This window comes from Scyliorhinus canicula, chromosome 6 (assembly GCF_902713615.1).
Source record: "Scyliorhinus canicula chromosome 6, sScyCan1.1, whole genome shotgun sequence".
Classification (NCBI taxonomy): Eukaryota; Metazoa; Chordata; class Chondrichthyes; order Carcharhiniformes; family Scyliorhinidae; genus Scyliorhinus; species Scyliorhinus canicula.
The window spans coordinates 132066257-132090103 of record NC_052151.1 but is presented as its reverse complement, the minus strand read 5'-3'; the positions used below and the strand labels follow the sequence as shown (position 1 = coordinate 132090103).

Sequence of the window (23847 nt, the reverse complement as noted above, 5' to 3'; positions counted from 1 at the left end):
GCTGATGCGGCTCAAACCACCCTGGCGCCGGCCTAGCCCCTGAAGGTGCAGAGGATTCTGCACATTTGTGGCGGCCCGACGCTGGAGTGGTTCACGCCACTCCTCGGCGCTGGAATTGCCCGCCCCGCCGATTCCCGCAGAATCCCACCCCTGGTTTCTGAACACAGGCTGTTAAATATGGAAATCGGGAAATTAATGTCCGAGTTGTCGTCCTCCAGAAACTTCGCGACACTGGTGTCTCTCCAAGAGATTTCACATTCAAATACAAGAAGGATGTGAAGTTGGGCTACTTACCTAATAAACATGCCGATAAAAGTTAGGGTTTGCTTATAAAAGTTAGGGTTTGTCTATTCAAGTGTAAGTGAATTTTTAGTGTGTTAAGTCAAGTAATCTACCAAACTCTAAATATTTGCTTAAAAACTGTAGCATCTCATCCGTTCCAATTTGAATTAAAGATTTTAATTGTTTTAACTTTTTGTTGCTTTTATCTTTCACTCTGATAGATATCTGATAGCATCTTTCTTTTACTCACTTTATTCCTCCCTTGTGAGTTGGCTTTGAATTAGACATTCCCTACATTCCCAGTTTAGACTCTGCAGGGATATTTTGGTGAAAGGATAAAATAGATACTATACTAATAATATACACTTGTTTGAAGTCTAGTTTTAGCACACAGTTTTGTTCCTAATTGCTGATTACTATAATTTGAACTTGCCTGAACGCACTAAAATAGACACCTGCATTCATGTGTTGAAGAGGGACAAATATTGTGGAGCAGTATATGTGGGCTTCATGCATCCACTTTTGCTTAAGGCGTAGTGTGTGCTGTTTGGCGCACAGTTTCAGGACATCTTGGTCTGAGGGCGGAGATACCTCGATGCAATGCTGCAGGGTACTGTTGGAGGAGGTCCAGAGGAGGAGGAATACTGTGTAGCTGCAGTGGGGTGCAGATCACCCTCTTGTTCCCACCTTCTCCAGCACTGATGCTGCTTTACCTGGTTTTATGTCCTCCTCTCATTCCTCCTGTAGGCTATGAGGAATCTTTAGCAAGATGCCCATGACCAAGCATTTCCTTGCTCCTAATGATGTCTATATGGCATCCAATGAAGTAGAGTAGCACAGCACTCAATCTGTTCAGGTGAACTCCATCGAGAATTGACAGAATAAATGTTGATAGATTGTTGTTGAAGTCTTCAAAAAAGGTTCCATAGATTCTTCTGATGTGTTTCAAAGTTCACTTAAAAGCTGCAGCAGTAGGTGAAAAGTGAAATGTGATGTATCTTTTGAGTAGGTCTTGAAATAATGAGCATAATGAAATAACTTGTATACCCCCAAACAGCTGGTGGCTATTGAGAACAGCCATTGGATCTAAGGTTATCCACCAAAATGCTGTGTAACCTTGTGGTTGAGAACTAGTAGGTAATTTAAGCAGGCAATCATCCCTTTCACATTTTTCCAATCAACTGTTCTTAGCACAAGCTTCAACTCCTTTACTAAAACGTTGTCTGATGTCAAACATGGCCTAAACCACCATTTCAGCTCAAGATCCCATATTTACCTGAAGCTCTTTAGCATTTGAAGGAGCTATCAAATGTTATGCTGTGCATAGTTCAGCAAGAATTCTTCAACTGCATGAGAAGCCAGTTAGTTTCCCTGTTCACACAAGTACCAGATCCTTTGTAGTTGCATTGCTGTTTCGATTACTTAATTACAGCATGTGCTAGTTCTAGCCTAGGCTTTGAGGCCAAAATAATGGTAAATTTAATGTCGCTCACCATTATTATGTGTAAAAAGTTCATCAGTCTTGAGATGGGAAAGAAATACCCCATGAACTGTGAATCTCTGAAATAAAGTGTTAGGTTTTAGCAAAGTGATATGTTATTAATTATTAAATATTACACTGTGTTGTGGTTTGGGGATATTATCTGTTTAGTTTACTTTTTCATCTTCTCTTCTAGAAATCAGTTATTTTGTGTTTTTGTTTAGATTGCTGAGGAAGAAGCAAAAAAGAGAACCAAACCATTACGTGTTAAAAAACTTTACGTGCTGGCAGCACTACTTGTGGAAGATTACCATGAACAGATAAAGAACACCCAGAGAGCAAAATTGAAAGGCAGAAGATCAGAGGTATTGCATATAGTTTTGATCCTTGACTTTGGTCAACTTTTAATTTCACCATTATAAAGTACTTGAATTGATGTGTTGTTTTTGTTTTCTGAGTAAAGGATATTGATATTTTTACTGTATGTACTTTTTTGTATCTCTTATTAAGCTATAGACAGATGCTGGAATGCAGTTCCATAGCTACTGGCTTAATTATGTTGCCAAAGTAAATATTCTTTATGCTTGAGTACACATATGAAAAGCTGATTTTAACTCTATTGGCTTTAATGGAAACTAGGCAGGCAGATAATTGAAAAGATAATTTTAATCTGCTCTTCTGAGCTGGAATAAATTACTCCCATTGTAAATTAGTGAAGGCACACATCGAAACCTGACTACAAATATGGGAAAGCCATTTTAGCTTCCCACCTGGTCAACCTAGTGGGAGGGGAGCCAGAGTCAGAAGATAAAAGGATTTTCATTTTTTAACTTGCCTAGTGGAGCCAGGATGAACAGGAGTCCCACCGTCGAGCTCAAGGCCCTCTTAACAATTTAATGAGTGCCTGGGATCTTTACTTTGGCAAGTCATTTGTTGACTATTATGAATGGGAATCCACTCTCTCAATCTTCGGAGAACTAGGCAGTCTGACTGAGGTCGGCCAACTCAGGATATGGCTCAGTTACACACTGCACAATTTGTTTTAAAACTGACCCACTAGTGAAGCAAGTGTTTACTAATTTAAAATTAAAACAAGGGTCTGTTGGAAATTCATATGTAAGAACAACTTTCTATAAATCGATGATGTTTACATTTTTTCTTCATATTTACGGGATATGGGCATCATTGGTTCTGCCAGCATTTATTGCCCATCTCTAATTGCCCTTGAGAAGGTGGTGATGAGCTGCCTTCTTGGACTGCTGCAGTGTAGGTACACCCACAGTGCTGTTAGGGAGAGAGTTCCAGAATTCGTGACCAAGCGACGGTGAAGGAGCGGTGATATATTTCTAAGTCAGGATGGTGTTTCGCTTAGATGGGAACTTCCAGATGGTGTTTCAATATATATGCAACCCTTGTCCTTCTAGATGTTTGTTGTCATGGGTTATGAATGTGCTTTATAAGAAAACATCTTGTAGATGGTATACACGCTACCCCTATTCTTTGGTGGTGGAGGGAGTGAATGTTTGTGGATGGGGTGTCAATCAAGTGGGATGCTTTGTCCTGGATGGTATCAAGCTTCATGAGTGTTGTTGGAGCTTCACCCATCCAAGGAAATGGAGAGTATTCCATCATTGTGCCTTGTAGATTTTGGGCAGGCTTTGTGAATTCAGGAGGTGAGTTACTCACTGCAGGATTCCTTGCCTCTGACCTGCTCTTGAATCCGCAGTATTTATATAGCTAGTCCAATTCAGTTGCTGGTCATTGGTAACCCCAGGGTGTTGACAGTGAAGGATTCAGCAATGGTAATGCTATTGAATATCAAGGAGTGATGTTTAGATTCTCTCTTGTTGAACAAACATGGACAAAAGAGCAGAACTCCAGAGGTGCAATGAGCATGACTATCCTTGATATCAAGGCAGCATTTGATGCTATGTCACTGACCCAAACCCCTGACTTTCAGAGCTGGTGGTGTTGGTCTGAATGCTCGCTTTGGGGGTACTGCACAGGAGTTTCACCAATGAGGTGAACCCTGTCCCTAACCCAAAACACTCCAGTACCTCGATGAGGGACTTCCATTCGACTCTTGAAGGCCTTTTCTGCATCCAGGGAGACGATCACCTCTGGTGTTCTCTCCCCGGATGAGGATTGTTGTCATGTCCCCGTATCACATTCAGCAGCGTCTGATGTTCACAGTTAGTTGTCTACCCTGACAAAGCCGTTTGCGAGTACTTTCCTGTCCACAATGAGCAGTGAAATGGGTCTGTAAGATCCATATTCCGTTGGGTCTTTGACTTTTTGGGTATAAGTGATATGGTGACCTGAGTTAGTGTTGGAGGCAAGGTGCCTCTCGCTAGCGAACATTGCTGTCGATCTGGGGGATAGCCGGTGCAAATATTTTTGTAGAATGGAGGCAGCACGGTAGCACAGGTGGATAGCACTATGGCTTCACAGCGCCAGGGTGCCAGGTTCGACTCCCCACTGGGTCACTGTCTGTGCGGAGTCTGCACGTTCTCCCCGTGTCTGCGTGGGTTTCCTCTGGGTGCTCCGGTTTCCTCCCAAGTCCAAAGACGTGCAGGTTAGGTGATTGACTATGATAAATTGCTCTTCGTGACCGAAAAAGGTGAGGAGGGGTTATTGGGTTACAGGGATAGGGTGGAAGTAAGGGCTTAAATGGGTCGGTGCAGACTCAATTGGTCAAATAGCCTCCTTCTGCACTGTATGTTCTATGTTCAAGTCCACTTGCAACCCGTCCGGTCCCGGTTTCTTCCCTGCCGGCATGGAGTTGCTACTCTCCATGACCTTCCAGTTGTATCGGCGCTTCCTGCTCCCCCCATCTGTTGCCCCCCTCGACTGGCAAGTCCAGTCCATCGAGGAACCATTTAATCCCTGAATCGCCATCAGACGGCTCGGAGGTGCACAGTCCCCGATAGATGGCCTCCAATGTTTTGTTGGCCTTTTTTTTGGTTTGGCTTCCAGTCCACCGCTGTTGTCCTTTACCTGGGCTATCTTCCTCGTGGCAGCCTGTTTCTGAGCTGGTGAGCCAGCTGGCGAGCCTTCTCTCCATGTTCGTAAAACATCCCCCGTGTCTGGCGGTGGACAGCAGATTAAAGTCACGTCTATAGCTTTTTCCTCTCCGCCCGAAGCTTTACGGTTGGGGCCTCAGAGTATTGTTTGTCGACCTCCAGAATGGAGTCGATGAGTTGCTGCCCAGCTGCCCTCTCTTTCCTGTCTCCACAAGCCATGGCAGAAGACCTTGTCGTCCAAGAAGGCTGTGTCCAACCTCACATCCACATAATGTGGAGTGTGGTCAGAGATGACATTCATGGAATATTTCGCTCTGACTGTTTCTGGAAACACCGATTTCCCCACTGCAAAGAAATCAATCCGGGAATAGATCTTGTGTACTAGTGAGAAGAACAAAAATTTCTTCTCACCTAGGTACAGGAACCGCCATAGGTCCACTGTCCCCATCTGTTACATAATCGTTCCCAGTTCCCTAGCCATGCCTGTCGTTTTCCCCGTTCTGGGATTTGATCGGTCCATCAATGGATCTTGTACGTATCTATGTTGGGATTTCCGCCATGGTCTATTTTCTAAAATCCATGTCATCCCAGTTGGGCACGTACACATTTACCAGGACTTACCAGTGCCCTGTCTAGGACATCGATGATGTCCCCCTTGGTCCGTGACCATCTTTGTCGCCGTCTTCTTGCTTATCCCTCTAGCTCTTGTCCTGTAGCAGGAATGGGAGGTCCGTCCCACCCAACCCTTCCTTACCCACCTTCTCCCTCCTTCTTGGAGGAAGACTATGTCGGCTTTCAGACTTCTCAGATGGGCGAAAACGCTGGATCTTTTCATTGGGCTGATAAGTCGCCTAACGTTCCAGGTGACATACTGATGGGGGGGTTTCTGACCCCCCCCCTGCCTTGGGGGTTTATGTTCACCCCCCACCCCCTTTGCAGGATCAACCATACTTGCCTTGTGGATGCACCCCTGCACTCCAGGGTTTCCCTTTGTTAGGGGGACATCCAAAATTGCCACGGTCACCGTTCTCACCATGAGGCTGGACCCCTGCACTCCGGGATTTCCCTTTGTCCAGGGGACACCCAACATTGCCGTCAATGGCAACTTAGTACTTCCAGCAGAATATTGTTGCGAATGCTTCAGCCTTATCTTCTGAAGATCTGTTTCGATTTTCTTCACTGAGACCAGAAATTGTACTCTTGCACATTGTAGTTTATAGAACAACTTAATTGATTTATTGGTATTTACAATATTGAAAATATTCAGCACATCAAACAACATCTGAAAAGAGAATGATTAACAAATATTTTGGGTTACAGCATATTTTCCATTTTGATATTAATTCTGTAAATTTCTGTTAGGCTTAAAGATGTGGTGCAATAATGTGTACTATATTTCTTTGCTTTGTTTCAGGCTACAACAGCTCTAGCTGGGTTACTTGAAGAAGATGCCTCTTTGTCAGATAATCGTATTATCGACAATGCTTGGCGTGGGGCGGAGGCATATCACTTCTTTTTGCTAGCACAACGTCAGCTTTATGAAGGCTATGTAGATGCTGCAATGAAAACAGGTATGCATCATGTGATGTACAAAATAAATAAGCCTAGAAATTCTCCCTGTTTTTGGCATTAAATTAGAATTATTTTTTGCAAAAGGGGAAATGTAATGGCTTGGAAGAGGGTGAGGTTGGGAGAACAGAGATGTGCAGCAGGACTTTCTGGCCCCCATACTAGCAGGCAGCATCTCAGGATGAGTGGAAACATTTGGAGAGCTAATCAAAGTCAACAAATTTTAGAGCAGTACAGCACAGAACAGGCCCTTCGGCCCTCAATGTTGTGCCGAGCCATGATCACCCTACTCAAACCCACGTATCCACCCTATACCCGTAACCCAACAGCCCCCCCCCCCCCCCCCCCCAACCTTACTTTTTTTTTAGGACACTACGGGCAATTTAGCATGGCCAATCCACCTAACCCGCACATCTTTGGACTGTGGGAGGAAACCGGAGCACCCGGAGGAAACCCACGCACACGTGCAGACTCCGCACAGACAGTGACCCAGCCGGGAATCGAACCTGGGACCCTGGAGCTGTGAAGCATTTATGCTAACCACCATGCTACCGTGCTGCCCACAGGAAATGTTTCTTTCCTGCCCGCAACAATGCCCGCTGGTGTCAAGGCCAGAAAATCTTACCTCTGGACCAGCAATGAAAATAAAACTGCTTTCCACACACGAGAAGTTATACAATATACTGAAAGGCACATTGAAGAGCTTCAGTGCTCTGGCTCTAATTATAGAGGAGTCAATCTATCACGAAATGAAAATGCTGGAATATCTCAGCAAGTCTGGCAGCATCTGTAGGGAGAGAAAAGAGCTAACGTTTCGAGTCCGATGACTCTTTGTCAAAGTTAACAGACAGAGAATCTATCATTGGTGTATTGTCTTGACATATATCATCATTGATCTGCAGTCCATTTTGGAGTTTGTGGTCTTCTCCCGGAACATTGCACTGGGCCTCATAACATGCGACTAATGCATGTCACCAGCCTTTAGTTAGATACTTGGTTTATTGAAAAATTCTTACAGCAGCAATTGCTAAGTTATGATGATACAAGTAAGCATGATTCACAACATAGTTATATATGACCATTAAAATAACATAAAATAATAAAGGATTGTACAATTATGATCATGTTACAATACAAATAATTGCAGAATAGAAATGCAACTTGGTGAATGTTCAAATGATTGCTGTCTGGACTCTAGACTCCACGTTAGAGGGACTGGAGAACTAATAGATAGGGGGCTGGATTCTCCATTATTGAGACTATGTCCCCACCCCGGCGTCAAAACTGTGGAGTTTTACTCCTGAAAATCCTGCAAAACAAGCAAAACAAATTCATAGCCGTGCAGGGGGCTAGCAGCGACCCGGAGAGAATCGTGCAGCTTTTGCTGCAGATACGGGCACCCGCACTTCCGTGTCAGAGGCCACGCATGCACATGGCAGCGGCCTCCAGCGGCTGCACCATGCTCCATGGTGGACTCGAACCGCGGAGGTAGACCCATAGAGGAGACCCCCCTGATTGGCTGCGCGACTGACCCTCAAACACCATACATTAATTCCCCGGCCGCCTATAAGGCCCTCCCCTGGCCTCCGGTCCACCTGCACCGACCAGGGCGGCCGTGGATTGAGTCCGCAGCCGCCACGTGAGCATCCCACCCAGCAATAGCAGGTTAGTTCCACGCCGTCGGGAACTTGGCTGGTCGGGTGCGAAGAATTGCTGAGCAGGCCTCTGGCAATGGCCCCCGGTGGTGGGGCGTATCCCCGGTGACACCGATTTTCGGTGCCCGGAGAATCGCCAAACCGGCGCCGGGCCCGATTATGGCATCAAACTGGATTCTCCGCCCTGGCACCGGTTGCGTTTCAGTGTTGGGTTGCGGAGAATCCAGCCCACTGGCATCTGAATTGGCATAAATGTTAACTGGTTTAAATATATTTTAGTGTGCCATTTAAGGGAGTGGTAAAGAGGGTAACAAAGACTGTCAATACAGAAAGGCTTTGTGTAACATTTCTGGGGAGGATAATCTGTAAGTCCCGAGAAGTGCTGCTCTGTCAACTGGTACCTGAAGCAGAATTTTAAGGAACGAAGAACAATACAGCACAGGAACAGGCCCTTCAAGCCTGTACACCCGGTCATGATATCAATCTTGACCAAAACCCTCAGCATTTCCTTGTGCCGTATCCCTCTATACCCATCCTGTCCATGCATAAAGAATAATACAACACAGGAACAAAATTGCCAAGTTGATTAAGGTCAGACAGGGGGTGAGGGGGTTAAAGCTTCAAAGTATCATTGTGTCAGGAACCGAACATGATCCTGCCCACTTGTGGGTTTAACCTGGGAGGTTTTGGAGACAAGCGGGAAACGCCAGTGGAGCTGACATAACTAATTTCAATATTCAGCTATCATAGGTTTCTGAAAATGTGGTTCAGGTGCCTTAACATCCTTCAATATGCCCATCAAGCGGCTCCAGAATGGTTGTGGTCTGATATATATTCCACAACAGCACATTGCAGAGAGGAGTGGAGCTGCAGGAAGAGTAAGTGAGGCGAAGTCATGTGTGACCATGGTGCCTGCTCCCAGAGACCACATCCAGGCATACTTCAACTAATCTGAGTGCATGAGGCCTTCTGACAATGTAATCATAAATCCTAACAACCCTAATTCAATTCATACTGACCTACAAGACGGGGGCCACGGTGCATACCATTGGCATGGGTAGCGCCAACCACCAGTGGGGTACTGGTGGTTGGCGCTACCCATGCCAATGGTATGCACCGTGGCCCCCGTCTTGTAGGTCGGTATGAATTGAATTAGGGTTGAATTAGGGTTGTTAGGATTTATGATTACATTGTCAGAAGGCCTCATGCACTCAGATTAGTTGAAGTATGGTATGCCAGCAGTGACGGGTGCCGGGGTCAGTGGCTCCCGTGGTGCCATGCACCGATGGGGCCAGGGATGCAACGTGGAGGGCAGAGTGCCAAGGAGAATGGCGGGGGGTGGGGGGGGGGGGGGGGGGGGGGGTGGGGTGGGAGAGGGAGGAGCATGTGAGGGCACAGCCCTCCAGCAGCTGAGCTTGACCCATAGGTACAGGTGCTAGCCAGTGAGGATGGAGAGCCAGCCGCACAACAGGCCGAGGAGAAGATGGGAAGGAGGCGCAGCATCAGGCCTCGTGTACCTGCAGCGCTTGACCTTCGAGGACCTACCAGACCAGCATGATGTCGAAGAGTCCAACTGAGCAGAGGCACCCTATGGCATATATGCTGGATCATGACGCACCTAGAACCGCGGGGATATGGGGGGGGGGGGGGGGGGGGCGACACCAGCTTCCTGAGGTCATCAAGGTGACAGTTGCCCTAAACCTTTTCGCTGCCGGGCCCTTCTAGGCGGTGAGTGGGGACCTGTCTGGGATCTTGCAGACGTTGGTGCACAGATGTATCTGCATCGTAACAGGGGCCCTATATGCCCCGTCGGCACATTATATCAGCTTCAATGTGGACCGAGCCAACCAGGATGCCAGGCAACAGGTTTCTCCGGGACGTTCCAGGTTCAGAGGGTGATTGACGGGACGCATGTCCCCCTACGAGCACTGGCGCATGAGGGGGTGGCCTTCACAACCAGAAGGGGTTCCACTTGATCACGTGCAGCTGGTGTGTGACCACGAGATGCACATCATGCACGTCTGTGCCCAATACACAGGCAATGTGCACGATGCCTTCATCCTGCCACACTCGATAGTTCCAGACACTTTTGAGGCATACCCCCAGGTGAGGGGTTGGCTCTATGGCGACAGGGGTTATCCGCTGTGGTTAGGGCTGTTGTCACCTATCTGAAGGCCACAGACCAACACGGAGATCCGTTTCAATGACGCCCAAGCCACGGCCAAGGCACCAGTGCATCGGTGTCCTGAAGTTGTGGTTCATGTGCCTAGACTGCTCTGGAGGGGCCCTTTAGTATAGCGCTAGGATAGTCTCACACCTTGGTGGCCTGCTCCATCCTTGCACAGCAGATGGGCAATTTTCTGGAGGAGGGGGATGAACGCCAGGCCTTGTTCAATGAGGAGGATACGGGGAAGGGCGCTAATGTGTGTGCCTGGGTCGCTACGCACGAGACGCTCTAATCACCTCAGGTTCACCCACGAGGGGAGCCGGCCAACACGACCATCCCGTCCCACCCCCACAAACCCCTTTTACCTCCGCTGACCACCCCCTCCCATGTCCTACCTCCCTGCACCAACCGCTGCCCATTCTCTCTCTTCCAGCCCCCCCCCCCCCCCCCCCCCCCCACACACCCCTACAACCCCTTCCATGATTCCTACCTACCTCACTACAGGGTGCAAGCCCTGGCGGCTTCACCGTCACCTGGTGATGCCAGGCCTGGAGGCCAGTTCCCGTCTCAGCCGGGGCACGATGCTCAGGGCCATGGAGCACAAGGACTGGGCTACCTCCCTCGGGGACTGTGCCATGTACCTCTGTGACTGGATCAACCAGCGCCTGGGCAATGCCGTAGACGCTGGCAGCCATGACCTGTTCTAACTGGGCCAAGCTCTGGATTGCCCCTGCGTGTCCATATGAGCCTCGTACGTGGCTGCCTGTGACAGGGCCGCCCTATCATGGCTGCGGGCCTCAATGGCACTGCCTGGGCACTGGCTGACCTAAGACAGCCACAAAAGGACGTGGCACAGTCCCAGAGGGAGGTGACCACCTCCCGCACAGAGTGCCCAATGCCTTGAGCATCATGACGCATGGCTGAAACCTTCACCCCCAAGGCCTCCACTGTGGGCGTCACCCCTGCAGTGTTGGTCCGGGTGGCATGCATTGTCAGTACTATCTCCTTCCCCTCCCAGCGGTTGGACTCCTAACACTGCACCTGCAGGCGCTGGATGGTTGCTGACAACCCCTCATGTATTCCCCAGCTCTGTCTGTATCTCCAGCAATGATGGGGCCGCCCTTTCCAGAAGCCTGAGACCCTTCTGGACGGCAGCTAGTCCCTGGGGTAGGGCCGCCCTCCGACCGTATCCCCGCATCGGGCATTCCTACCTCCACCTGATGTACTGCTGTATGTGTATGGTGCAGACCATATAGTGCCCCAGGAGCCTCTTCACTATAATGCCCAACCGAGGTGAGTGCCTCTGGGATGGTGGAGGGTGTTGGAGACAGCTGTGATGGGAAATCGGTGTCATCCATGACTGGGGCTCCTGGAAGTGGCGGGGTGGCGTTTGTTGACTCACATCGCTGTCTGGTGCCGTCATCGCACGATATGACCTGGGGTTGTGGCCAGGCCAGAGGACACCAGAAGGGCCCCCCTCATTACCAGGTGATCCTGCAAGACACAAGACATGATGCATGGTTGGATTGCGTGTTAGGCTGGTGGAGGGGTGTGGAGGTGGTGGGGCGGTGTAGGGGAGGCGGGGCAGTGTGGGAGTAGTGCCATGCCTGCCATAGGGGCACCGCAACTCAGCGGAGTCTCACTTGGTTCCCCGATGCCGACCTCCGCCTCTGCGTCAGCTCTCCGAGCCCACCGAACAGGTCTAGTGCCCACCGCTGCATGACGGTGAAGGTCTGCAGATCCGGCGGGCCCCCTCCAGTCTTCTCCCCACGATTGTGTGCCACCTTCTCCTGGTAAGAGACAGAAAATGCACAGTTGGCAGTCGGAAGCAGGCAGCATAGGTGGTGGGCAGCTGTTGGTCTTTGTGACTCTGGCACCTGGCCAGGACTCGCAGTAAGGGAGTTGGCATGTGCTGCAGGATGAGCTGTGAGTGTGTGGTGTTCGGTCACACTCTCGGTGGTGGTGTTGTTGGTCTACGGATCTGTGGCACAGGGGTTTGTGCCAGTGGCATGGTGCTGGCTACTCACCCTGGCCACCCTGAGGAGGTCATGCAGCTTTTTCCGGCCAGGTGTATGGCAGCAGGTGTCAGCTTCCTTCCCACTCCTGGGAGCAGGGCGCCCTGCCTCTACATGGCGTCTAGCAGGGTCTCGAGTTCCACATCTGCAAAACAGGGTGTCTCGCTTCAGGTTGTCATTTTGTTAGTTGGAATGAGTGTGTGGGGAGTGGAGTGCGGATATGCAGCTGCAGCTTGTCAACCTTTCCCGACCCCGGCGAATCAGATGGCCTTATTCATTGGAATTGCACTAGTTCCACTAGCCCATTAACAGATCCTGAATTACTCCGTGACTGGCGCCATTTCCGTGGTTGTAGAACACCACCGATTTAGTCCTGATGTCGGCATTTAGCCTCTCAAATGGAGAATCCAGCCCCAAATCTTTTATCACAACTTAAGATGAGAGTTGACAATATAGACCAGTCAGTGTCACTTAGAATGCTGATTCTCACTTGCATATCTAAATTATCGCTTTAGTGGTAGTTGTTTGATTGCTTTTCAGTTTAAGATGTGGCATTTGCCCTGTTCCAGTTTCATCTGATTTTGGCATAAAATATGCAAACGCATCTTTGTATTGTTGCTCGTTTTGGGTGAGTGTGCTTAACACTCGCTTTGGCTCTGTTTCACGTTCTAAGCTCTGGAGTCTCCAGGTGCCGTAAAGACACCGTCACAAGTATCAAGGTCAAGTTCAAAGCAATAAAGCTGTACACCAATTAGTAAGTCCAAAACAATTAGAGTTTATTATAACACAATTATAATAACACTCACGCACACGCTAAAGATTAAACTTACTCCTACCACTAAACAACTAATACTTAGCTAAGAAGGAACTGCGAGGTCAGGGAACAAGGCCTTTGTTCTGGTCTGGTCTGCAGGCTTCGGATCACTATCAATCGGCAAGGGTGTCAGTAATGCCGGTTTCAGGTAGCGGTCGTTGTTTAGGCACTTACGTATTGGCGGCTGCTGCTCGACGGCTGATGTAAAGACAGGGGTCTGGAGGCTTGAGTCGGAGACAGGAGACTGAACCATGTGTGGGACCTTTCTTTTATAGGTCCCAGGGGGTCCGCGCCCCTTTGGGCGGGCTCCCTTACCTGCTGGGGATCGATTGGGCCTCTTCCCAATCGATATGGTTTGAACCCCCCAATCCTAGGGCCGTTCCTTGATCGCTGGGGCGGTTCTTAGGACTTATTGTCCTGGGCTTCTCTGGCTCCACTGTGTCTGGTCTGCTATAGAATGTATCGATTGATACTTAATTTGTGTCCATTGTACCTGGGACTGGCCCGGTATCACCTCATTAATATGCTAACGGCTTTCCATTTACAACGCTGCCTGATCTCTGCAGCTGTCGGGAAACCGGTTTCTGCAATTGTCTCAATGCATAATTGCTCTGCAAGCTATTTGCTCTTTAACATGTCCGTTTTCCCTGCACTCTTTGCAGTCTTCCATTTTGTGTTCGTTAGTGGCCATCTTAGATGGCTACAGTATTTTCTGATGGGATCAACTTCTGTTCACAAATGACCCGCTGAATTTCGAAAAGCTGATTAACATTTCTGGTCAAATTTGAGATTGAATTGGGTTCTCCTGAGAATATTTTCTGGTCAGATTGGCTTGAAAGCAGGGTTAAGTTGGGCTCTGAATAAGAGGGGTAGGAAAGAAGTATTTTTTATGTATATGTTTTGGACGATTCCAAAATATGCAGTGGTATCTGTACCTGAAAGGGTTGTTCTCGGATAAACTGTCATATTCGGTTAGCAATATTCCTTTGCTTTCAGTACGTTCTACAATACTGTCATGCTGTTAATCTTGTGTAGCGGTACCGCAGTGGAATGTCTAGTGCATCTTTTATCAACTGTTCTATTTTACTCTGGGAAACCATCACGGAGACACCAATTTATTTTACTAAGCAGTCTGTTATATTTTAGGTTGCTACAACACTGCCTTTTCTTGTAAAGTAGTTTGCAGCACAGATTTGAACATTGAAACATCTGGTTTTAGTTTAAATATTTGTCAATCATAAATGCTTGCCTGTCATCCACTTGCATTTATTTTGTGCCTTTCATGAGCTTGGGATATCCCAAATTGAAGATGTTATAAACAAGCAAAAGAGTTTTGTTTTTTTTAAAACCATGAAATACCTATCAAAAGCTCCAACAGTTCTCAGTGTATCTTCTTCCATGCATTATTAATAAAATGAATGCATGCAAAATAATAAATACAAAGTTTCACACTGTAGAAGAGTTATTAAATATGTATTGTTTCTGTTGCAGCTTGTCACGGAAACAAGGAATTTGGTTTCTAAATCTTCAGATTTTGAGCTGTTTTAAAATTTGTTTTGGTCAACCTTTAGAAATGTAGTTTAAAATTGGTGAGCCTATCATTATACATTTTGTTCACAAGGGTTACACAGTACAAAATTAACAGTCGAACTGTGTGATAGAATAAAGAGGAAATAACTATCCCTCATATGTACCGACATCATCTCTAGATGTTTAAGGAAACAAGCATTTGAATTAGTTTCTAGCGCACTTAAGAGACAAGAAAAATCAGGATCATTATGGGGAGATAGTGGCATAGTGATAATGCCACTGCATTCGAGTAGCATAGCAAGCCAGAGGCCTGAACTAATGCTGTGGGTATATGGGTTCAAATCCCACCATGTAAATTGGTGCATCTTTTAGTTTAGTCGGAAGGTAAATCTGCCTTTCCTTAACTTGGTATGGCCTAAACGTGATTCCAGACACATAGCTAAATAGTTAACTTTTAACTTCTCTCTGAAATAGCCTGGCAAGCCAATCATTTATACTGAATTTCTGCAGACACCAGATAGATAGATAGATAGATAGATAGATAGACAGTGCAGAAGGAGGCCATTCGGCCCATCGAGTCTGCACCGACCCACTTAAGCCCTCACTTCCACCCTACCCCGTAACCCAATAACCCCTCCTAACCTATTTGGACACTAAGGGCAATTTGGCACGGCCAGTCCACCTAACCTGCACGTCTTCGGACTGTGGGAGGAAACTGGAGCACCCGGAGGAAACCCACGCAGATACGGGGAGAACGTGCAGACTCCGCACAGACAGTGACCCAGCGGCGAATCGAACCTGCAACCCTGGCGCTGTGAAACCACAGTGCTATCCACTTGTGCTACCGTACTGGAGATGAACTACAGTGGTCCACAAAAGTGACTCAACACCATTTTCTCCAAGGGCTGGGCAACAAATGCTGACCTCACTAGCAATGTCCACATTGTTATTGCAGTTTGCCTCTAATTCATAAAACTCTACTATTTTGGCATGTCATTGTATAGCGGACAACCTGGGTTTTTGCTCCTGTTTTCTTCCTTAGTATCATTCTTTGATCAAGAATATTTTTATGATATCCAAAACATTTATAAATTTCCATACATGGCCCTTGATCCTACTTCATTGGCTAACTATATTCTAATGTACTTTGATATTTGTTTAACCGTCTTCGTTTTGGATGAAATCTTTAACTTCTTTAATCTTTCTTCATAGCTCCTTTACACCTTGGATTAGAATAAGAAAATCCCCCCATTTACAATACAATACGGTTTACAGAAACCAATTGTAAATCGAAAAGTTGTCAGCCAGAACCGGTTTTCCCATTCGAACAATGTTATAAATGGGGGATTGGTTCCTGAATCAAGGCACAATACTCAATTTTAACTGAATAGTGAAACGTTTTTGAGATTTTGGTTCAGTAGTGCACAGTAGTGTATTTCCCATGATAGTGCCTACACTTTCAAAAACATTACTATACTGTATCTGAGAAGTAATTTGTTCTTCCTGCGGCTGTAAAAGGTGGAACATAAAGGAATGTAACAATTGCTTAAGACCAACAGTGCACTGCGTGGTACCTGGTAGTCACCACTGTTGTATTGTATATATTGTATATAAGGTGTATTACGGTAAGGCTCCTGTACTACAGGTACGGGGGTAGATCCCTGCCTGCTGGCTCTGCCCAGTAGGCGTAGTATAAATGTATGGGCTCGCCGAGCTGCAGCCATTTCGGCAGCAGCTGCGGGAGGCTACACATCTCTGCATAATAAAGCCTCGATTACACTCGACTCTCGTCTCGTCGTAATTGATAGTGCATCAATTTATTACGCAGAGATTTTACGATGGATCTCCGCATCAAGCCTGATCGCCTGCAGCTGCACCCTCAAGCAGACATGCCAAGTCGGCCTTCGCACATTGGCTAGCTTGCTTCGAAGCATACATCGGATCTGCGACAGAACCATCCTCAGATGCACAGAAGCTCCAGATCCTTTACATGCGGCTGAGCTCTGATATCTTTCCCCTCATCTGGGATGCGCCTACCTACGCTGAGGCCATGGCACTACTGAAGGAGAACTACGCTCAGCAGACCAACAAAATCTATGCCAGGCACCTTCTGTCCACGCGGCATCAACTCCTTGGTGAGTCTGTGGAAGATTTCTGGCGTGCCCTGCACGCCCTGGCGAAGGACTGCGATTGCCAGGCCGTTTCGGCCGCTGAACATTCTGAACTTCTATTTACAAACGCGTTCGTTCCTGGCATAAGGTCAGCTTACATCCACCAGCGCCTCTTAGAAGGGGCTAACCTCAACATTGCGGCGACCAAGAAGCTAGCGATCTCACTCACGGTTGCCTCCCGCAATGTACAGGCATATGCCCCCGATCGCACGGCCCACCCCTCCTGGGCATCGTGTGCCCCGCCAGCGAACACCCCATCGTGGACCCACCAGCGGCCGCCCCCGGCCAACCCCAGGCCTTCGCTGCGTGGCAGCCAACCAACCCCGGGGGACCCAAGTGGTACTTCTGCGGACAGAGAAAACACCCCCTGCAGCGCTGCCCGGCGCGGAGCGTGCTCTGCATGGCCTGCGGGGAAAAAAGGACATTTCGCTGCTGTGTGCCAGGCCCCCTCGATTGCCGCTATTGTCCCTGCATACCCCACATGCGACCGTGGGCGCCGCCATCTTCCTTGCCTCAGACCACGTGCGGCCCGTGGGCGCTGCCATCTTGCCTTTCTCAGGACACGTGCGGCCCGTGGGCGGCGCCATCTTCCCCACCTCAGGAGCCCTGCTCGTCGGGCACCTCATCGGGTCACTCATCATCTGCAATTGCTGCCGACCAGCCGCGTCTCGCCTCCATCACGATCGACCAGTCCCGACCGCACAACCTCGCGACCTCGGCGACGACAGTGAAGGTCGATGGGCACGAGACATGTTGCCTTCTGGACTCTGGGAGCACTGAGAGCTTCATCCAACCCGATACGGTGAGGCGCTGCTCCCTCACGGTACACCCCATTAACCTGAAAATCTCCCTGGCCTCCGGATCCCACTCCATGGCAATCCGGGGGTACTGCACTGCCACCATCACCATCCAGGGCATAGAGTTCAGTGGCTTCTGGCTCTACGACTTCCCCAATCTTTGCGCTGCCATGCTACTCGACCTGGACTTCCAGTGCAACCTCCAGAGCCTCACCCTAAAATTTGGCGGATCCCTACCACCTCTTACTGTCTGCGGCTTCACGACCCTTAAGGTCGACCCGCCTTCTCTGTTTGCGAACCTCACCCCGGATTGCAAACCCATCGCCATCAGGAGCAGACGGTTCGCCGTTAGCCGCTGCCGGCTAGCTCCGCCCACCAGGAGCCATGTCCTTCTCCTGACCAGCCATTTCGCCAGCTGCAGTAGGAGGCCACGCATCTGACTGTAATAAAGCCACAGTTGTACCAATCTGAGTCTTTCGTGCAATTGATCGTGCATCAATTTATTACAGTCAGATTTTCTAAGACATGGATATCAGAATCAAACCAGATCGTCTGCAGCTGGATCCGCACTCGCCCGACGCTAGAAAGGACTTTAATCACTGGCTAGCTTGCTTTGAGGCCTACATCAATGCTGCGACCCCCGCGCCAACGGAAGCTTAGAAGGTTCAAGTTTTATACTCCAGGTTGAGCTCCAGCATGTTCCCGTTGATCCAGGACGCCCCGAATCACGCGGAAGCAATGGCACTCCTAAAAGAGAACTATGCGCGGAAATCAAACACAATCTTTGCCAGGCACGTACTCGCCACTCGCTCTCAACTACCTGGTGAGTTAATCGAAGACTTCGGGCGGGCCCTAATCCCACTCGTACGGGACTGTGACTGTCAGGCCGTTACGGCCACCGAGCACTCTAATCTCCTGATGCACGATGCGTTCGTAACAGGGATTGCGTCGGACTCCATCCGACAACGACTACTGGAAGGGGCCACGCTCGACCTTGCCGGAGACCAAAACTTTAGCACTCTCCATGACCGTCGCAACTCATAACGTTCAGGCCTACCCAGCTCGCTGCGCGGCCCACCCGTCCTACCCCTCCTGGACCCCGTAAATGACCCCTCCCCCACCCGGCTGGGGCCCTTCCTAGTTAATACGTCTGTGCCGCCCGCCAACCCGCGCACCCGGGGGGGGGGTCCCCTCTGCTACGTCTGTGGTCAGCAGAAGCACTCCCGCCAACGCTGCCCAGCCCACGCCGCCACTTGCAAGTCTTGTGGTCCTGGTCAACAGGACCACGACTCCAACCTTTCCAAATTCCTGCACACCGCCAAACTCCTCAACCTAACCTACAACAAGGAGAAGTGCGTGTTCAACACTAACCGATTAGCCATCCTCGGCTATGTGGTTCAAAATGGACTTCTGGGGCCCGATCCCGACCGCATGCGCCCCCTCATGGAGCTTCCCCACTGCCCCAAGGCCCTCAAACGCTGCCTGGGGATCATCTTCTATGCCCAGTGGGTCCCAAACTATGCGGACAAGGCCCGCCCACTCATACAGTCCACTCCATTCCCCCTTTCGGCAGAGGCACAACATACATTCGCCCGTATTAGAGCAGACATAGCCAAGGCCGGGATGCACGCAGTAGACGAAACACTGCCCTTTCAAGTAGAAAGCGACGCTTCAGATGTCGCTCTGGCTGCCACCCTCAACCAGGCAGGCAGACCCATGGCTTTCCTTTCCCGCACCCTCCGCGCCTCTGAAATTTGGCACTCATCCGTCGAAAAAGAGGCCCAAGCTATCGTTGAAGCGTGCAACATTGGAGACATTACCTGGCCGGCAGGAGATTCACTCTCCTCATTGACCATCAACATCCTTCATGTTCAACAACACACAGCTGGGCAAGATCAAAAATGATAAAATCTTGAGGTGGAGGATCGATCTCTCCACCTACAGTTACGAGATTTTGTATCGCCCCGGCAAACTCAACGAGCCCCCAGACGCCCTATCCCGAGGTACATGTGCCAGCACATAAGTAGACCGACTCCGGGCCCTGCATGACGACCTCTGCCACCCAGGGGTCACCTGTTTTTTTCACTTCATAAAGGCCTGCAATCTGCCCTACTCCATCGAGGAGGTCAGGGCTATCACCAGAGACTGCCAGGTCTGCGCGGAGTGTAAGCCGCACTTCTACAGGCCAGACCGAGCGCACCTGGTGAAAGCCTCCCGCCCCTTTGAACTCCTCAGCGTGGATTTCAAAGGGCCCCTCCCCTCCACCGACCGAAACACGTACTTTCTTAACGTGATCGACGAGTACTCCAGATTCCCCTTCGTCGTCCCATGCCCCGATATGACGTCTGCCACCGTCATCAAAGCCCTCAACACCACATTCACCTTCGCTCTGTTTGGTTTCCCCGCCTACGTCCACAGCGACCGGGGATTTTCATTTATGAGCGATGAACTGCGCCAGTACCTGCTCAGCAGGGGTATCGCCTCGAGCAGGACGACCAGCTACAACCCCCGGGGAAACGGGCAGGTGGAGCGGGAGAATGGGATGGTCTGGAAGGCCGTCCAGCTGGCCCTATGGTCCAGAAATCTCCCGGCCTCCCACTGGCAGGAGGTCCTCCCCGACGCCCTTCACTCCATTTGGTTGCTCCTTTGCACTGCGACTAACGAAACTCCCATGAACATCTCTTTGCCTTCAACAGGAAGACCACCTCCGGGGTTTCGCTCCCAAAGTCCAGGACCTGTTCTCCTCTGTAGCGCGTGCGGCTCCACAAGGCAGACCCGTTGGTTGAGAGGGTACTTCACGCGAAACAGCAGTACGCCTACGTGGTGTACCCCGACGGCCGCCAAGACAGTCTCCCTCAGGGACCTGGCATCGGCTGGGTCCCCACACACCCCCCCTCTGCCCCGGCGTCACCCCCCTCCCCCCAGCTCACCACTGCAGCCCCTGCTCCAGGACGATCAGTCCTCCCTTGGTCCCACCCAGGGATGAAGATGAGGTCGACACGCTCCCGGAGTCACCGACGCCCGAACCGACGCCTGCATTGCCACCGGGACTGCGGCACTCGTAACGACGGATCAAGGCGCCCGATCGTCTGAATTTGTAAACTTTCCTTAAAATGTTGAACACCTGCATGTAAATAGCCTTCCACCATCCCCGCTGGACTCTTTCTTTAACAGGGGGTGAATGTGGTAGTCACCACTGTTGTATTGTATATATCGTAAATAAGGTGTATTACGGTAAGGCCCCTGTACTGCAGGTACGGGGGTAGGTTTGGGGCCTCACGGTAGCATGGTGGTTAGCATCAATGCTTCACAGCTCCAGGGTCCCAGGTTCGATTCCCGGCTGAGTCACTGTTTGTGCGGAGTCTGCACGTCCTCCCCGTGTGTGCGTGGGTTTCCTCCGGGTGCCCCTGTTTCCTCCCACAGTCCAAAGATGTGCGGGTTAGGTGGATTGGCCATGCTAAATTGCCCGTAGTGTAAGGTTAATGGGGGGATTGTTGGGTTACGGGTATACGGGTTACGTGGGTTTAAGTAGGGTGATCATTGCTCGGCACAACATCGAGGGCCGAAGGGCCTGTTCTGTGCGTACTGTTCTATGTTCTATGTTCTATCCCTGCCTGCTGGCTCCGCCCAGTATGCGGAGTATATATGTGTGGGCTCTCCGAGCTGCAGCCATTTCGGCAGCAGCTGAGGGAGGCTACACATCTCTGCGTAATAAAGCCTCGATTACATTCTACTCTCGTCTCGTCGTAATTGATAGTGCATCAGCGCCGTAATGTCAAAACGGGCATTTGTAAAGTCGAAACAAGGTACCAATTTGTAAATGTTGTAAGTGTCGTTCATTGTAACTTGAATTTCATAAAGTGGGGGACTGTCTGTATTACTCTTTACTATTTCTGTATTTGAAAATGAACTTCTTGGTCCTCTTGTCCGTTTTGGCTCCACTCATTGTTTATTACATGTCTTTCTTTCTTATATTATGCCATTAGAAACTCAGTCCCAAAGGGCTTTAATTTTGAAGCATTGCCATTGTTGTAATGGCGCAGATTTTTTACTTCTGTGCAATACTTTACCTTTCTAGGTATTAAATTCCATTTGCCATGTGTCTGCTTAATTGCAGAACTGATCAGAATGCCTTTGCAAATCTTTTGCTGCAACCTCAGTCTTTTCCACTCTTCCTATTTTTGATATCTGCAAATTAGCACAATTCCAGTTCATTTTGGAATTAAAAATAATGCCCTGTGTGAAATGCCATTGAACACTTTGTGTCTCTTTATCTCTTTCCATGTGACATTAAACCTTTCAGTAGTACAGGGCACGATCCAACAGCCAAGCTGCGCCACGAGAGATCTTGCTCCTGGGATCTACCCAGCTTGCCACCCGATCTCATAAGACATTGCGAGGTAAATCCCACCCACAATGTGCAGGATCACGTTTTGGAAAATATGCACATTAGAGCGAAGCATATGCCTCCCTCTAATGTGCAAGTTCCCGGGGTACCTAAGGCTTTGGGATTCCACCACTTCACCTCACAGACCTTGGGCGAGTTCCGATCAGCACTGGCCCCACAAATGGGGACCAGACAGAATACCACTTGTAGGGGTCTCCCAGTGGATTGGAGGCCTCCAGTTGCATGTCCTTTGGGCAGGGTGGTGCCCTGCTACTGTTGGTGGCACCTAGGCACCCTGGCAGTGCCAACCTGACACCTTGGCAGTGCCACCTGCCAAGCTACCCAGGTGGAACTGCCACCTAGCATGGGCACTGCCAGGTTGGCACTGCCAAGTTGGCATTTTTGCGCATGCGCAATTGGGCCAGGGTTGCCCAGCATGGGTGTTTGGCGGGCCATGTGGGGGGATGGGCCGGTGACCCTCCCATAGTGTGTTCAGGCTGGAGAGAGGGGTTGAGGAGATCAGGACGGCATTTAAAATGGGGTCCTGATCTCACACTACAATGATGAGTTCCGGCGAGTGGGGCTCCTCACTGTACAAAACGGGGTTACGTGAGGCTTCGGCCGCCCAATCCTCGTTCAGGCCCCTTATTCACTGCGTGCTGACTGGAAAGACATGGCTGAACGCGCTCGCTAGAGGGATTTGTTCCCTTTTGGGAGAATCGCACCCATTGTTTCCTATTCTTAAGCAAGTTTGATTTGTGCCGATCACATTTTCTCAGGAAGTGTTTTTTATTTTTTTATGTATAAGGAATTACCTAATATTGACACTTGTGGAACGACTTTGTGCAAATATTGATAGAGCCACCTGCTGATAAATATTAGTGACCCAAAAGAAACAGCTGTCGTAATGGAAATAACATGCTTATCATCCAACAAATTCAGACAAATTGGAAATAAACCTGACAACTATGAGGACATCACTGGAATCACCTCACATCTACAGGATTGTGGCCTCCTATGTCCCGATGAGATTACATTTTGGTTTTGCTTATCTAGATGTTAATAAACTTTTGTGTTCAATCCTTAGGATAGAGACGTTGTGTATTGTACACCTCAAGTTTAGTAATTGTTTTAGAACAAGAGTCATTATCAGACTCCACTATTCCCCAAGTTCAGTCTTGATGCAGAAAGGCCATTGCCCAGGAGGATCAGCCTGAGCCACATAATTGAGATTCAAAACATATGGATCAGAATTATCAAAGTAAATATATATATAATACGCTACAATAAAATTTAATTTTGAGTTTCATTAGTTCGGAAGTTGTCCTTTGTTTCAGAACAGCCTTGTAATTATTTGTGACTATTAAAGCAAGTTTGTTATGAAACCAAATATAATTTCACATTGTAAATTTGCAGCACTTCATTTGCGGGACTACGAAGATATAATCCCATCAGTGGAGATTTACTCTTTATTGGCACTATCTGCATGTGCTAATCGGGCTTTTGGGACATGTTCCAAAGCTTTTATAAAGCTTGAATCTTTAGACATGTTGACTTCAGAACAGAGATTGCAGTATGAAGATCTGGCCCTCGAGATCTTCATCAAGCACAGCCCTAAAGATGGCAAGAAATCTGATTTGGACAGTCTCCCAGAAGGGTCAGTACAAATTGTTTCATTGTTTTAATGTTGCAAAAAGGTTTTGATAAGGATGTTTAGTAATAACAGATAGAAGCCTTTAAATGGTAAAACTTTACAAGGTACTTCAGTGAGGAAAGTTACACCATGCAATCGTAGAAGAGTTGGATAACTAAATGGTTAAAAGATGCTAAGAAGGATTTTAATAATAATAAAAATTGCTTATTGTCACAAGTAGGCTTCAATGAAGTTACTGTGAAAAGTCCCTAGTTGCCACATTTCGGCGCCTGTTCGGGGAGGCCAGTACGGGAATTGAATACA

General features: G+C 48.9%; 1 protein-coding gene across 1 annotated transcript in view; it reads left to right on the top strand.

Annotated features, from left to right (window-relative positions):
• wdr35 (WD repeat domain 35) overlaps positions 1 to 23847 on the top strand; it is a 163207-nt gene that overhangs the window by 137805 nt on the left and 1555 nt on the right. Inside the window, 3 exon segments of the mRNA XM_038800146.1 lie at positions 1987 to 2127; positions 6200 to 6356; positions 23307 to 23547. Of these exon segments, the coding sequence (XP_038656074.1) occupies positions 1987 to 2127; positions 6200 to 6356; positions 23307 to 23547 (539 nt within the window).